A 17,507-nucleotide genomic window follows, 5' to 3' on the forward strand; every position below is an offset into this window, starting at 1 on the left:
AAAAAAGCAGGGCATATAATTTAAGAAAGCAACATTTTTCTGCATAAGATTTTGACTCACTGTCTAGGCTCTAAATATATATATATATTTTTAAAAAACAAGTTTCTATGTCCTAGATATTGGAAGTACGCACCATCAAACAGAGACGATCAAAGAGAGTTTGTTCCAAACCATTGTCATGGGCACTTTCAGACCCTTGAATGGTAGGTGGCAACTGCTTAGGATCTCCAACAAGAATCAGCTTCTCACATTCAAAACTATAAATGGAAACACATTTCTGGCCATCACATATTAAACTTAAAACATGAGAAACTTTCAGTAAAAGGCAACCATATATCATATAAATCATAGTGTTGGGCAAAAAATGCCTAAAGACAAAATAGATAGCGTGACCAACTTCCTTGTAAACTGCAACTGGTAATGCAGAGCTGAAATTATGCTTTATGTCTGTTTACTTGCTATACAGTTTAAACTTGTGCTAGGCTTCAGACCTGTGGGCTAAAAACAGTTGTCTTTAAATTTCTTTCACATCATAAAGTTCAAGAAAAAATGGTATAAAATTGTTAATACAGAGGCCCAAATAAAAATATATTAAAATATTATCGGTCTTTCAATATTTAATATTTTTCCAGCAGAATGTACAGTGTAATTTTTAATAATTGATTACTTGTTTTCAATCAGCTTGTCTTTTAAAGCAAATATATACTGTAACTTTTGTATTGTTTAAACTTTATAGCGTTTCGCTCTTTGAATTGGATTTCATTACAAACTCAGGTCTAATGCCTGGCCAATGTTTATTTTTTCTTAATTCCTTGGATAATATTATGGTGTGTGCATAAAAAAAATGTTACTTGAAACTGACCGAGTGAAAGGTGTTTCTTTTGTCTTACACCCTTAACAATTATATACTCAACCTTGGGATGTATAAAGGACTAATTTGCCTTAATCAGATATTTTGAGGGAAGAAAAATACCCACTCCTCTGGATTTGCCTGAACTAGCAACTAAAAGCAGACAAGAATCTTTGAAAAAAAAGTGCTTCCAGTTTTTTTTGAAGATAAACAATATCTTGCTAACACCCAATTCTGGAATTATAAGAGTTTCTGAATTGGTTGTTTTCACCATACTTGGAACATTTCTTTCACTATTTCAGTTTTAGTTTTCTAAATAATATATTATATTTAAAACTTTATAAATAATTGAGATCACTTCACACAGCCATTCTTGCTATCAGCTATGCCATCGCAATTCCCCACTCCATTTTGAGAATTTAGTTACAAGACTGGTCATTGAGTTGTTGCAATAATAAGATTTATAAAATGTTTTCTTGTTTATGTCTTATAGCAACTTAACTTCATAAGTTAAAACAATCACTATACCTGAATTTAATTATTGGTAGAACTCAACATAATCATAATTGAGCCTGTAATTACATCCCTAAGTTATGCTGATTGTTAAGTGGGTCACTATGGTACCGCACCGAAATTTGCAATCTCTTCGGCAGTCATTAAGTGACTCACCATGATAATTAAGAAACATGGCAGTCATTAAGTGAATGAGACAGTTCTTAAGTGAATCCATTGTCTGGATTTTGCCAGATTTGTCAGAAACTAGAAGTAAATGGTTCTTGCAAAAAAATTGTACATCGTGGTCATGTTACCATGGGATACTGCAAACAGCTCTGACCATGTGACTGGGGGGGGGGGGCTGTTCATTGAAATGTTGAATCTGGACTATATGTTGTCCTGGGGAAGTCTGTTGTAAGATTGAACGATTGCTAATTGACTGGTTATAAGTCAAGGAGTGTAATAACAAAGTAAAATGATGACATACCTTGCAATTGGGAGCAGAGAGGATGGTTCTGTCATTTGACTACACTCATCTAGAATCACTATAGGAAACTTAAGACTTTTCATGCATGGAAATGAGCAGGCAGCACAGGTAGATCCTACTACCTTCACCTGTATCAATAGAGGAAACATAAAACCATTTGTATACCCATACAAATAATGAACCACACGTTGTACAACCAAAATTCAATTTCTTTATTGGGTAATTGAATGTGTTTATACTCAAAAATTTATAATGAAACCTAATGAGAAAACATCACTCCATGATGCTGATTCTACGACCCCTATGCTTGAAGTTTGCTTTAAAAAATTAGTAAAATATGCAAGAAATAAAAATACAAGTAACTGCACATTCAGTTTATTCATCTGATGCCATGTTCCACTAACATATTTCAATAAAAATGATTGATTACTTTATAGCCTAGTTTTTTTCATAATTATAACAAATGTTCCATTTAAGGACATTTACTGGATTTTTGCTGGAAATGAGTTTGTCCAAATTTCAGGCAATAACAAGTACACAAAAATTTGTCATTTGACAAACACATTTCCAATGTATTTGAAATATTTTTAAATAAATATGGGCCCTTTTATTTTTAAATTGTTATAGTCTTTATGCAGCATGACTTTACAAACTGACATGTTTGTTTGTTTGTCAATCAGAGGCTATAACACTGAGCTATCCTTGACTATTAAAAGAATACCTGAGGAGCTCCCTCCCCAATATCCAACTCATAGTTTAAAACGGGTTCCCAACCTCCAAACTGTGACTCATTATCAGGCCTTGAGCCATTTGGAAACAGCCGTCGAAGTGGTGGGCGAGAAGATGCATATCTCCACTTTCGTGAGCAGTGGCAAGCTTATACGGAACTAGCCCCCTTCCCCCCCCCTTCCACAAAGCCAGAAAGATTGGGGGACTCTGGTTTAAAAGACACTTCATTTTAGTGGACATCCTTCCCTCGTTAGTCTGTTAACCCTAAAAGCTACTGTATTTCTTAAAACATTCGCTTTTACAGTAATTTGCTTCACATAAAAAAAAAAAAAAAGAAGCACTGAATGCAGTTTCAAATTCATCACAGATCAGTGGTGGGTTGCAGGCGGTACGCCCTAGTACAGGCGTACCGGAGCCTGCCCAGAGCACCAGATACCCTAGCCTTAAATCAAGAAGTATGAGCATTAAAAAAATTGTTTACTAGGAATGAACATTATTTTACTTAATAATATAGTTGAAATAAGATAGCATTATATGTATTTCACTTTCATAGCAGCTTCTTATTAATATTGGCAGAAAGAAAATTTGCTTGTCATAATAAAATGTATTATATTCAAATAATTCTGATTCAAATTTTTGCCTGTAATTTTCATAATTTCTAAAGGGATTCATCATAATACCTGTCCAAATTATTCATTTGCAGTACCATTGAGTTAGATCTACTAAGTCTACAGTTCCAACATTAATATCCATAAAAGTGATTGTTAATTATGTTTACACCATTTATATTCCATTTCACCATCAATGCACAACTGGGACAATTAACTGTCTTCAAAAAGGAAATGCTAACAGCTCCCTCACTTTCTTAATAATGAATATATGATTTTTCACTCAGGAATTTATGGTTCCATCCTGCCTTTTTATTTGAGATTTAGTTGTATTCTTATTATTCTATTGGCTTTAGGCTAGATGGCTTTACTGTTGATTTTTTTTATTATTTTTGTATGCCACATTGTATTACCTAACTGGAACATCTAAACATATTGTAACAATAATTTAAAAATCCATGCTGTATTTGCACATGCAAATACAATTCATCATTACCTTTCTCAGGGAAGCTTTACTGGTGCCCAGTTTATGTTGTTCAATAGTCTTCTTCACATACATTTTTTCCACTGGGCTTAAATCCTCCTTCATCAAGGCAAGTAATTCTTTCAGCTGTTCATTTTCAGATCCTGAGTCAGCATGCAAGCTTTAACATATTGCATAGTTGTATGGAATAATACTGAATGGAAAGGTTTTATTTATGAAAAGGTGCCTCTGCACAAATGACTACTTTAGGTAAAATCTGGACTCTAAGAGAAGATGCAGTCATCCATGCCACAAAAGGTAGCATAGTATATTGTTAATGGACTAAAGAACAGAAGGGATTATCTAGTCTGAATGATCCTTGTATAAAAAATTATATTTATACCCAAATAATACATTATAAGCAGCAACCTACGTTAGAACTTACCTGTTCATATATGAGTGCATTCAAACATTTTGCACAGATGATAGCCAGCAAGAATTTATTTACTTGTTAGATTTATTGGGCTACCTATCTCAAACACAGGATTCTAAGCTCATCTAATTCTTTTAAAATGAACATTTTACACCAGTTTCTTCCATAGTAGCTTTAGAAATCAAAACAAAATTTAAAAAATAATTTTAAAACCATAGAAACATTCTTGTGACTTCTTAGAGAGATCTGAAAAATAAAACGTCCTGTAACACAATAATATAGAAGTACTCAACACCTCAACCTCATTAAGAATCCATTTCAAGTGCTTATTTTGATAATTTATGTTTCATACTTTCTAATACTTAAAATGACTTACTGTATATACTTGAGTATAAGCCTAGTTTTTCAGCCCACTTTTTGGGCTGGAAAAAGCCACCTCGGCTTATACTCGAGTCAGTGAAAAATTTGCCCGAAATGGAGGAGAAAAAGGGGCGGGGCCATGCCGCTGGGTGACACTCGTGAATGGCCCAGTGCCCCTGTGAGTTTCCCCTCCCTCTGTGTCAGTTTGCCGCGCAGCGCGCACCGCACCATCCCCCCTCCTCACGTTCTAATGTAATGCAGGGCTGTCTTACGATTCCCCTTCCTCCCCCTCCTGCCGCTCTGCAACGATGTCCCACCTCCTCCTCGTTATGGCAAGCAGCCACATAGCGATGTCCCACCTCCTCTGGTACAGTGATCCAATGATAGGAATCACTGTGCCGTGTGTCATAGGAGGCGGGACATCGCTCCCGCGGCTGCACGGGACATCATCATCACAGCGGGACATCAGCATCATGAGGTGAGTGAAGTATTTCATTGAATACACCGCTAGTTTACTGTTTTTCTTTGAAATAAATATTCAAAAACATTATTGGTATCTATTTTTATTTTTGAAATTTACCGGTAGCTGCTGCATTTCCCACCCTAGGCTTATACTCGAGTCAATAACTTTTCCAGTTTTTTGTGGTAAAATTAGGTGCCTCGGCTTATATTCGGGTCGGCCTATACTCGAGTATATACGGTACATCCTTTAATAAAAGCTGTCAGAATGCCCTGTGTTCACTTACCCCACATGGGCTTTGGAGGATAGGGACTAATGATAAATAAATCTAGAAAAATATTTTATGATGAAACCAATAGAGGAATAAATATTCTAATTGTATAAGTTGCCAAAATTTATTTTGAATTCCCACCTAGCATTCCTGTAGTTGAAAAAAAGTCACACAGCAGTGACAGCTGCTTATATGGCTCTTTTGTGAAAATACTAGTCTATGTTTGTGCCTCTACACCGGGGGTGCCAAACTCATGTCATCATAGTGTTGTCACGTGATGTATCACAACCCCCCCCTTTTGCCAAACGGGCATGGCCAGCATGTGATATATCGAGCCTGCAGGTTGCAGGTTTGGCAGCCCTGCTCTACACAAACTCCTGCTTGATCAAAGGCTCCTCGTAGACTCTTGGACCTGATTAAACATCCACTGGACAGTGGTTAGAGTGCAGTACTGCAGGCTACTTCTGCTGATCACTGGCTGCCAGCAGTTTGGCAGATCGAATCTCACCAGGCTCAAGGTTGACTCAGCCTTCCATCCTCCTGAGGTAGGTAAAATGAGAACCCAGATTGTTGGGGGCAATATGCTGACTCTGTATACAGCTTAGAGAGAGCTGTAAGAGCACTATGAAGCGGTATATAAGTCTAAGTGCTATTGCTATTTTAAGCAAGTTACCTGTAAGGAAGAATTGGCTTTGCAATTTTTTTAATGCTTCCCACTCTAATGAAGTCTTCAAATCCAATGTCTAGTAGGCTGAAATAAACAATAATTCATTATTTGAAATATCTTAAAAGAAGTGTTGATCCTTTCATTTATATTTTGTCATTGTAATTAAACTGCATCACTTTACAAATTGAAATGTTCATATGCAAATCTGAAGCTGGGATATCACACTGGGATATCCTTAACAAATTACAAGGGCTCAGAAAGTGGGGCTTTTTGTCTGTGTGAGAGCACACTTTTGAGTCAGTGTTTATTAGTGGCAATTGCTCTGCAGTTTTCTTGGCAAAATGTTTAAAGTAGCTTACTATTGCCTCCTTCTTGAGACAGAATAACCAGCTCAAGGTCTCCCAACTGTCTTTGTGCCTGAAGCAGGACTAGAACTGATAGTCTCCTGGTTTCTAGCCTGATGCCTTAACCATTATACCAAACTGCCTCAGGAGAGCAAAGGGACTTATATAAACAGTTTTTTTCCATTTGAGTAAATCTTTCCAGTAAATGCTTCAGGGACAAAGGTATATTAATGCTCCTTTTACTCTGCAAAAGTACTATGAATTGGAGAAATTTGGGTAGAAACTTGCTACATTAATCATTTTGTCACTATATGGCATGGTTAAATAGTTAGGAGAGGAGATTCAGAAAACTGCTCTTGAGGCAGAGTTTGGTTCAAATTTCAATAGGTGTTCATAGAATTGCAAGTTTCCAAAGAAACTCCAGTAACATTCTTTTCATTTTTCAGTTTTTCTAAATTGATTCTCGTTAGCTGTAAGCTTTTAAAATGTTTTCTAATATCAAATTAGTATTTATTAGTATTCTCATAAATGTGAAAGTTTGATTAGAAAGTTCTATTAGAATTCACCAAAATAGCATTTTAGGTTACTACCCAGAAGAAAAACAAAAAGCTGCATTTAATTAATTTGCAAAAACAAAGAAGAGGCATCTCAAGATTAATACTGTATTTTTCGGAGTATAAGACACACCTTTTTCCCTCAAAAAAGAGGCTGAAAATCTGGGTGTGTCTTATACACTGAATACAGCATTTTTTGCCTCCCGAAACCCTGCCCCCTTCACCAAAATGCCCGTGCATAGCCTTTAGGAGGCTTCCAGATTGCTCCTGGGGGCTGGGGAGGGCAGAAATGAGTGAATAATGGGTCATTTTTTGCTCAATTTTGGGCCGCCAGCTCCCAGGAGCACTCTATAAGCCTCCTAAAGGCTATGCATGCCCTTTTTGGGGGGGGGGGGATCCAGCCTGTTTTCGTGAAAAACAGGCTGTTTTGGGATATCTGTAGAGTGCAAAAACTTTTTAAAAAATTTGCCTCTTCAAAATCTTGGTGCGTCTTATACTCCAGTGCATCTTATACGCCAAAAAATACGATATATGCACATAATTAATTATCAGAAAAAAAATATGGAAGCAATCTGAGCATGATTTCTAAATTACTTACCTCAGTAGTATTCTGTCTACAGCAACATTGGTGGAAGAAGAAATCAATATTTTCCATGGCACTGACCGTTTGCCATTAGCTGCTTCGTGGATTTCAAATATTTGTGCCAGGAGTAAAATCACAATAGCCAGCAATAAACTTTTTCCGGATCCAAACACACCTACATGTGGAGTTTAATAAAATAGGTATTCACGGATTCAAACATATTGTGTAGTATTCTTTCAAACATATTTTCTTTGAAATTGGACTGAGCATTAAAGAGGTTAGAGAAATCAAACATTCATCAACATCATGAGAAAACATAAACTAAGCATTCTTAGTTGTATATACAGTAGAGTGATTCCATCTAATTAGCTGAAATCTAATCCTGGAATTAGAGTAGAAAGCTGACTAATGCTATGATTGCAATATAAGTAGTCCTTGATCTATAGGTGTAATTAAGTCTGGAATTTATGCTAGAATAGTTGAGAAGATTCAGATAACCTTCTCTCTTAATTCTGTGTAGGTAGAACATAGCTTTCTATTTAACCTGCATGTCAGTGGATATTGAAGTAGTTTTCACAGAAAATCTATTCAGTATAAATTCTCCTAAACAAACCTAAATAAAATTCTTAGTTTCCTCCCGATTGCACTTTTGCATTCCCCAAATATGCTCATAGCAAAATCCTAACTTCCGGAGTAGATTTGCTGGGGTACATGGGAAGTTGCAAGAGGAAATATAAATTTAGTACTGTATACAGTTCAAAAGTTTGAATATAAATAGTTGAAAATAGTAAAAAAAAAAAATCTAAATTAAAATCCTAAAAAAAAGAATTGTTTAGAGAAGAAGGATAAAATTGAAGATGGTTCATATGGAGTGAATATAGCAGGTCACCAACCTGTGGGCTGTGCGGGATTGGCCAGCAAGCATGCACACTCTATTTAAGTGAACAGTGTGCATGCTGCTTGCACAAATGGAGTTGTTTTGTGCTTCCCAGCCCCTCACATGAACCCCTTTCCAAAACCGGAAACATTGGGGAACTCTGGAATATAGGACAGGAGAAGCAAAATAAAATATGAAGTTCTTGTGAAATAATTTACCATGTATTATTGTTATTGGAAACGTTGGATGCTTCCCTGTTTCTGTGTTTATTTCTTGAGATGTCATCATGGCACCGATCTTCATCATTGCTGTGGCTTGATCTTTATTTAGCTGGAAAGCTTGAATAATTTTATCAGCAAGATTTATAACTATTTCTGGGCTGAAAGCTTCAGATTTTTTTGCATTTGTATTTAGTGCTGGTGGTTTAAACTTTTGTTTTCTTTCTTTGGTTTTTGGAAATAATTCTTTGAAACCCCTAAAATACAAGAAAAGAGAAGATTTAACCTACTTAGAACTTAGCACTAGAATTAAAATATATTTCCAGTCAAATCATTCAAATATATTTATATCAATGAATGTACAAATCTGTTTGTTTTTAAAAGATAGTATCACTTCTTACTTTGTAAGTAGATGTTGCATGATTGGCAAAGTGATTGAACTGACATTTTCCTGTATATTTCTCAAATTTGTGAGTTCTGTGCTAGCGTTACACACAAACAAGGCATGAACAATCACTAAGAAAGAAAATATAATAAGAAATAGATATTTAGAGATGAACTTATCAAACAAATATTTGAATCTTAAGTTAGATCCAAAAAGACAAGACACTAGTATGCATGCCAATATCAATTGTAACAATAGTTTTAAAGATAAATAATAGGCATGGGGAGATACAATCTAATTTGTTTCAAGAGTTTTGGATTAGTTCGGGAGTGTTATATTTCCTTGCACTCAAAGCAAAATTTTTCAGAAATGACCTGCTTTTAAAAAAAATTCCCATTCCATATTGTTCCCTGGAACCGAAGAGATTTTTTAAAATTATTATTGTTATAATTATCTAATGATGTCTGTTTAACAAGGATATATTTGGATTTTTCCTCATCTCTTCACATACCATGTAAATGTTTCAGTAAGAAAAGCAGGTTATTGGGTTTCAGTTCAATCCATTCCCTGTGTTCTAGCTCTGTTTTCCCACTAAACTTTTGCCTTGAGTTTAATCAAAGGTGTGAAAATATTTAATTTTCTCAAGCTGACCATGAATTAAAATAATTTTCAAGGAAACACATTTCAGTTGCAGCAAAATATCCTGTGGATAATAAAATGTTTAGGCTATTTAGATTTTCCAACTTACCCTGAATGGGGTTTCCCACTGTTTTTTAAAGATTCAATGATAATTTTTCTAGTAAAAGCTGTTGGAATTCCATTTTATGGCATATTAGAGAATTAGTCATTTTTTGAATAATTTATTCTAAAACCTTATAGAAAAAAAATCTTGAGCAGAAACTTACTATCTGAGCACCAATTTGATGGGCTATAACCATTAAGAGGCTCCAACTGCACTTCATTATTAGAGGATGGTCCAAAAAAAACACTATATGCAATGAAAGTGTCCAAGGGTTCAAACGTCAAAGTCTTGGAAACAACCCAAAGATCATCTGTCAACATAGTACATACATTTGCATGAGTTACACCAAGCAATCAATTTTGCAATTCAGAAGTAAAGTTACAATTGAAACTTCGAAAAAAAAAGTTTTTTATTTCCTATGTCTTCTTGCTGGAAAAACACTGGTATTTTTTTCTTCTCTTATCCAACAATGCATTGGGTAAATATCTATTTTCATATTAAGTAATTTCAAATTCATAAGAGTGCTATTTGAAAAAATATCCTCTGAGAGATATTTTAAATTTTATCAACGTATATCACTTAATTGATTATGAACAGTCATTCACAACTGTTTTATTCTATAAGCTAAATATATCTCTATATAATAAAATGGCTGTGGGTGTGTATGTTCCAGCATAATTCTGGAACACCTCAAGTAATTTCAACCAAACTTGGTATACAGATGATGTACACGCTGGAAAGAATTATTGTGGATGTAAGACACCCCTAAAACCCCTTGGGGGGGATTGTTCTGTTAGGATACAGTCCCTTGTGCCTTAAAATGGCTTCTACTGTGCAGCACAGTGGAGTTGCCATGGTAACAGCTTCACAGTACTCTACAAGGGGGCTCTCTCTGGTAAGGGGGAAAATCCAACATTAGAAATTACGTTTGGTCTGGACATTTCCCCCCTATAAATAAATACCCGGGCAATACCGGGTTATCGGCTACTATTAAATAAAAATATAATAATATTTATTTATTTACATACCTATAATTAAAATTTCTAAGGCCACATTTTTGAGGATTTTAAACAATTTGAAAAGACATGTCCTACACTACTCGTGCTGTACACTGAACCAGTTAGAGCTTCCAAGTGATCTTCAAAGGTAGCCCCATAGAGAACATATTGCAATAGTCCCTACATGAGGTGATTAAGGCATAGTGACTGTAAGACAGGTCTCCTAGTCTGAGAACAGGTGCAAATGATGCATAAGATAAGTCTATGCAAAAACTTTCCTGGCCAGAGCTGCGAACTACTTTTTGAGTAGGAGCTACAAGTCTAGGAAAAAATCCAAACTATACACCAGTTCTGTCTGTGGAAGAGCAATCCATCCAGAACTAAACTTAGACAATCTTCAGAGTCAGATAGTTCATGGACCCATAGCCATTCAGCATTGCTGAGTGTTGGGCTTAACCCTACTCCTCCCCATCCAGACCACAACAGAATCAGGCACTGGGACCAAATCTCGACAATCTCATTTGGTCAATCAGGGAGTCAAGATACATAGCTTGGTGTTGTGGCCCAGCAGGAGCCTTTGGAGCTGCTGATGGACTCCGATAGCAAGGAACCCTATGAGTCTGCTATTGAAGATGTGGAGGACCCTGGGCAGGGTTCAGACTCAGAGCAGGGACCAGAGAGGCTGGTTGGCCACCAGGAGGCGCCTGAGGCATGGAGCAGTGTGGAAGACCAAAGGGAGTTTGTCCCTGACGCCAGGCAATGGAGGGCGGAGAAACGGAGGCAGCAGTTACGGAGACAGACTCGTAAGAGATAATCAAGCCCAGGTGGTTGTGGCTTGACCCCTCCCAAGAGAATATATAAGAAGAGACTTTGGGAGGAGTCCTTTTGCAGGACACAATCGTTTGTAATAATCTGGAGAACTCCTTGCCTGGTCTGCCTTGTGTTCCTGTGTCTGAGGGGGCCTGGGTTGCTGCCAATGTCTTGCCAGTGAGTCGTGTCTGGGCTTTCAGCCAACAGGACTATAATTGCTGTGAATAAAGAGTGGCAAACAGCTAAGCCTGTGTCTGCTTTCATTACCGGACAGAGGGGGGGGGGGCAGAACAGCTTGTCAGAACTGAGTCAGATGCTTTGTGGACAGTTGCAGGAATCAATTCAACTCAATCGATCAATTGTGAGTCAATTATTGATGATCTATTATGACCTAGCTCAACAGGCACATACATGTTGAACAGAAGATGAAGGCATGCCATAGTCATTTATGTGACATATGGTCCCAAAGAAATGTGTGACTTGGGGTTCCTTCTAGACTTGGGGCTTTGGCCAAAGAGTAGAAAGATGCTTGGATGGGCCTTTGACCAACATTGACTGGTACACTAATTGTAGCCCTATCTAATCCAAGATGCATTGGCAACAGTAATGATCACCACCACAGATTTGGTGTCCTATATGCTCTCTTTGGAGTTGTCTTTGGAGACAATCTGGAAGCTCCAATTAGCCCAGAATACAAAGGGCCCAGACTGCTGACTCCAGCATGAGAGTTTCTTCATACTTGTATATTCTTGTTAAATTGTAAATTATTTATTACATTATTATTTGTATATTTTTTGGTTGCAGAATGCTACCAGTCATTAGATTGAGTCAGTTAACAAATAAATATGTTGTAACATAATGTAATGTAACATAATGTAATGTAACATAATTTTTCTTTAGCCTCAGACATTTTCAAATTTACCAACCTTTGCTATATGCAGAGGAATGTTCCTTCCGATTCAGTTTAAGAAATAATTTCCTCTTAGAATCACAGTCAAAGCTAGCCTTTGCAATATTACATGTCTTCATCTTACCAAATTGTTTTCTTTGGGTATCAAACATTTTCCTAGAAAAATTAAATATAAGAACACTGTAATTGATATTATTGCTTTTATAAGTGAATACTAAAAATACATTTTCATGAAATAAAAAATAAATAAAACTGGGGACACAAGATTTAATATTATTCAAAATAATGAATAAATGCTTCATTAGTATCAATATTAATATCAGTAACAGATATTGATTGAAAGTGCTAAATCTGGCAAGTGGGATAAAATGACCAAAGAATTGCTTAGTCTGCTTGAAATTAATTCATAATACTGAGTTCATTATTACTATTTTTGACTTTTTAATTACCTTTTTAGTAATTCTTTCTAAAGGAGACTTAAGTAAATTAGACATTATCATCATTATTAATTAGCATCGCTTCCTTTCAGTTATAAACTACTATTGAACTATATCTAACATTTCAGCATACCTTACTAGAAGTTGGCATTCTTCATAGATAGAAATTCTTTGACATCTGAGGTAAGTTCCAATACTCTTTATATCATGAAGTATAATACAAGGTTTACTCTCCATCTGTACAGGTTTTACATCTTCAAGCCACTTAAAAAAATTACATCGATCTGCTTTAGCTGCGTCACAAGAATAGAACAGACGACCCTGGAGCAAAATAAAAGCCATACAATAAATCAGTTTATGTTAGTGCGTGCTCCAATTGTGTGCATATAAATCTGATGAACAGATAACCTGACTAATTTTCAAGAGAGAGAAAGGGGGGATAGAGACAGGAAGAGAGAGAGAGAGAGAGAGAGAGAGAGAGAGAGAGAGATTAACTTTATTGGCTAAGTGACTTTGTGTAACAAAGATGCTGATTCAGTTAACCTGGTTTTGAGTTATATCGCTTTTTGGTCACAGTATAAAGTTGTAACTAAGTATATCAGATTATTGAGCTGATACATTGTATTTATTAAAAGAAACTTATTCCCCCTCCCCACCTGCTAAATTTATTTAGTGACTACCTTCTGTTCATACTATTTTTCTATTAAAGAAAGAAATGCCAGGTTTTAAAAAATGATATTCACTGAGAAAATTGCACAGGGACAAAACCTCCCAACAGTCATTATTATCCTTAAAAAAACAAAGCTCATACATAGGAATCCTATCCCTGGCCATTCATTATCATAAATGGGTCCTGTTGAAAGGAAAACCATTCCCCTTTCCCTAGTGTACACAGACCTGAACTTTTTCAGTGGCTTACCACTTAAAATACTCAAAATATTTTTTCATAGTTATTAATTTCCATATTTTCCAGCTACTGTAAATATTCTGACAAAATGTATAATAAATTATTTTACTCCCCAAACACAAGCCAAATTTTCAATTTCACAAAAATATGTACATCTATGCAATTCATGTGCATGCGGCATTCATATCTATTCTAGTAAAACCATGGTTTTAAAAAATTCCAATAATGTGTTTTAACCAGCCTCTAACAACATACCTTATTTCGGCCTTCTTTTCTAACCATAACAAGCTTTGCTGCTATTTTGTGGCTGCAGAGAGGCGCAGTATTCTCTTGTTGCCCTTCTTTCATCGATGAATAGAAAGATATGTCCACTTTCCCAAGAGCTTTATGTAGGTTTTTTGATAGTTCAAATAATACTATGTTTAAATGTTCTTTTCATAAAAATAGGAAATATGAGATGTTTTGCAATTAGTGGGAAAACATGCATGTTAAAATATGTCATTTCATATCAAGTAATATTGAATTGCTTGAGTCACCTAGTCTACTTTTCCAGTTTAATAATGACTCCAGGGAAGGGAAACAACTAAATAAAAAACTTTGAAACTAAGAATTTCTTAATCTCAATGTCATTCATAGAAAAAAAAGAAATAATCTGTCAAGCATTTTAGTGCTAAACATGGGCTACCCATACATGACTCCTATGATGTCAACGAAAGGAAATGAAAGGTACTAATTGACTTTGGAAGTAAGAGACAGGGAGAGAATTTGTATGCAATTTTTCTTTTTCAAACTATAATAACTTTGCATAAGGCAGAAAGGCAAATGGCTACTGGTTCTATAAAATTTGACTTTTTGAGAAGTATAATCAAAAATCTTGATTGCAATGCATTTTTAGAACCATTTATTAATTTTGAGTACCAGTATTAAAATGAAAAGTTGGAGCATACCTATCAATGCAGTAATAAAAACATTCTTATAATGTGCTGGAGACTGAAATTCAACTGGGATGTGTTGTTGTCGTTTAGGTACATTAGTATTCTTTACCATATCTGCCCTAGGGAAATACAGTTCAGAAGTGTCCTATAAAACAAAATAAGTAAATTCCTATTTTCATTTTTCTGATCTCATATGCAGTAATTGCCTATATTTAAGAGCACTGAATATAACATTTGTTAAGGCTATTCTTCCAGTTTTTATGACCACATATCTTACCTGAGTCTTTTAAAATACATCTATTTGAGTGCTAAATTTTAATCTTAGATAATATGGAAATATTCTGTCTCCAGAATGTATACTGTAATGTATAATTTTAGAATTTGACTTTATAGAGTTCTATAAAAATCACCTCAAGAACTTAAAACAGTGACTGAAGATGCAGGCTTGTTCTGAGGTTTGCAACTATAGTGCCCAAGTTTAGTCTAATTAAGAGTTTATGGTTGATTAGATTCCTTGTGTTAGCACAGTTTGCAGCAAAAGGAGAGTCATGGTTTCATGAATGAGTAAAAACTGTACATATCTTAATTTGATAAACTATGATTATGAGATTATCAAACTTAAATATTTTGAAACCTATTAACACAGTATTCCTGAAAACCTTATTAAAAACCTTGTTAAAAATTGTAAGAGAAAACATTAGGCAAACACAACAAAATTAATCTGCATGTACACATGATGGACAATATTTAGCAGCATTTCTTAACATTGGGAACAATGACATACCTTGCTATCACTGGTAATATTTGGGAAATTCAGGTGACCTAACTCACTTAGAACTTCTGCAGTGCAAAAGTGTTGATTTAAGTGCAGGGAAAGTTTCTTTCTTTCTGAAACAGAATCTTGACTGATAAAGTTTTGCCGCTGTTTACAAAGCATGCTTTTTATTGTCTCCAGACGCTCAGAGTCCAGAGAGCTTTTATGGATGACATTACCCTGATTCTCTCTTCTGTATTCTAATGACATTCCTAAAAAACTCTCAGCTTTGATATCAGAAGCCATGGCCACTTCGTTGCTATTTTGAGATCTCAAATCACAACCAGTTGTGTTGTGGTATTTCTCCCATTTGCTTTGTTCCTTTTGTTCAGATACATTAGGCAATGCACTCGGTATGGCTATCTTGTCTCTTACTCCTATGTACTTTTCACTCACAAAGGTTTTACACATCCTGCCCTCAGGGTCTAACATTTCTGATTTGTCATATGTATTGACTACCGAGAAACCACAATGATGATGAATCTGTTTACAGATTTTTGCACTGGAATAAAGTTGGAAATCAGAAACTGGATTATATACAAGTCCAGGAACAACTGGGGTTTGTGTTCCAAGAGTAGGTAAGAGGATAGAGATATCATTTTCTGGATACACGGAGTCTCCCATTCCTATAAAACAGGGTACAGTATGCAGACACTTTTAAACAAAATTCTATTGATAATATAGGAAAGCATTAATATTATTTTTTTTGGGGGGGGGAAATGAACTGCCTTTCACTAAATAATTTCAGTAGCAAAAACTTCAACAGCAGTCATTACTAATATAGCACAATGTACTTCTTACTGGAAGGTTACAATAAAACTACGCTAATGATTTTGTTAAAGAAAATGATCTTATAATTTTGGTTATATTGTATATACGTGAAAATTCAGAACTGCTATATTCTTCAAAATAATACAGTTAAAACTTTAAAGTACAGGATAAATTTTCATAATAAATAATAGGAGTGTGTCTTTCTGTTATTTGAAAATCAAATTTAGTTGCTAGTTATTTTTATTAATCTAGCTCTACCTCTAAACAAGATCAATTAGATTATAAATTGGGAAGACATCAAAACATTTCGCAATATGTCTCCATTTCTTAATATTGATTTTTATAGCTATTTCATAAATAGAAAATAACAGGGATGTGATAGGTAGAGACTGAATAAATTTATTTTGTTCATGGATTTAAAAAAACCCTCATAAATGAAAAGTTGCACTCACAGAGATTAGGAGACCCCCATCAAATAGGCAGAAATGGAGGAAATTTCAGCAACATTTTAAAAAATATGAATTACTTACATTTTGTTAGTGATCAAACTAGATTAAGAATGCTCAAACACTAACAAGCATTCCAAAATCTGGCACAGCTGTTATTTATAACATCAACAATCAAATCTTTCTTACTGAAAAAGATTTTTTTATTATCCATATACAAGTCTGGATGAGTTTTGGATATCAGCAATTCCTGCTCTTCTATTGTTTCTTTACTATTTAGAGTTGGGAAAAAGTGACAGTCAGGAGTCTGTGAAGAAACCCATTGTTTTGATAACAGCTGAACAGAAGGAATGTAAAAAGCAGAAATATATAGTTACAAATAGATACAAATATCTACATCTATAAGCATTTATTCCCAAATTTTACAGAAAACAAGGAACTCAACTTTAATATTCACTTAGTAACTAAATAAATTCTAATTCAAAATTAGTAACAGATGTACATAACAGTGTTCTTGATTACTACTCCCCCCTCTCTCTATGTATCTATGTGTATGTATCTATGTCAATGTATCTGTGTGTGTGTGTGTGTGTGTGTGTGTGTGTAGATACATAAATATATTCCTTTTCTAGAGAAAGAAAAAAAAGGAAGAAAAAGATACTTTTGAAGTATATTATGTTATTCAAAAAAATGAGAGGAAAAACATTTTAACATTCATGAGTATATGATCCTAATGGGATAATGTCTTGGCAGTATCTAGAATTAAAGCAGCTATGTGGTAGTAAATGTTTTTGTTCATTAAAGTAATGATAAAACAAAATGAGCCCACCCAGTTATTACCTTATTAAATTCCCCCGAAACAGACTCTGTGAAGTCCAGATTTGAGGAAGAATTTGTCACAATCTGATTTGGAGGTTTAAAAGATGTAGTCTTTGTTACTATTAAGAGGAAGA

At 35.0% G+C, this 17,507-nt stretch overlaps 2 protein-coding genes across 2 annotated transcripts in view; both read right to left on the bottom strand.

Moving 5' to 3' along the window:
* Positions 1–17,507, bottom strand: part of ZGRF1 (zinc finger GRF-type containing 1) — a 37,315-nt gene that overhangs the window by 5,122 nt on the left and 14,686 nt on the right. The window contains exons 10-22 of the mRNA XM_032223521.1: positions 17,395–17,492; positions 14,536–14,668; positions 13,844–14,019; positions 12,815–13,002; positions 12,261–12,400; positions 9,690–9,836; positions 8,801–8,915; positions 8,400–8,656; positions 7,320–7,479; positions 5,830–5,907; positions 3,666–3,813; positions 1,833–1,960; positions 134–257 (exon numbers count right to left, since the gene is read on the bottom strand). Of these exons, the coding sequence (XP_032079412.1) occupies positions 134–257; positions 1,833–1,960; positions 3,666–3,813; positions 5,830–5,907; positions 7,320–7,479; positions 8,400–8,656; positions 8,801–8,915; positions 9,690–9,836; positions 12,261–12,400; positions 12,815–13,002; positions 13,844–14,019; positions 14,536–14,668; positions 17,395–17,492 (1,892 nt within the window). The remainder of the gene's footprint in view (positions 1–133; positions 258–1,832; positions 1,961–3,665; positions 3,814–5,829; positions 5,908–7,319; positions 7,480–8,399; positions 8,657–8,800; positions 8,916–9,689; positions 9,837–12,260; positions 12,401–12,814; positions 13,003–13,843; positions 14,020–14,535; positions 14,669–17,394; positions 17,493–17,507) is intronic.
* LOC116512861 (protein ZGRF1-like) lies at positions 14,647–16,661 on the bottom strand. The gene has a single exon (XM_032223522.1). The coding sequence runs from the start codon at positions 15,959–15,961 to the stop codon at positions 15,284–15,286; it is 678 nt and encodes a 225-aa protein (XP_032079413.1). The 5' UTR covers positions 15,962–16,661; the 3' UTR covers positions 14,647–15,283.

Source organism: Thamnophis elegans, chromosome 9 (assembly GCF_009769535.1).
Source record: "Thamnophis elegans isolate rThaEle1 chromosome 9, rThaEle1.pri, whole genome shotgun sequence".
NCBI classification, from domain to species: domain Eukaryota; kingdom Metazoa; phylum Chordata; class Lepidosauria; order Squamata; family Colubridae; genus Thamnophis; species Thamnophis elegans.

Excerpts from the sequence above, each read along its gene's own strand:
- LOC116512861 (XM_032223522.1), bottom strand. The coding sequence starts at position 15,961 with ATGGGAGACTCCGTGTATCCAGAAAATGATATCTCTATCCTCTTACCT.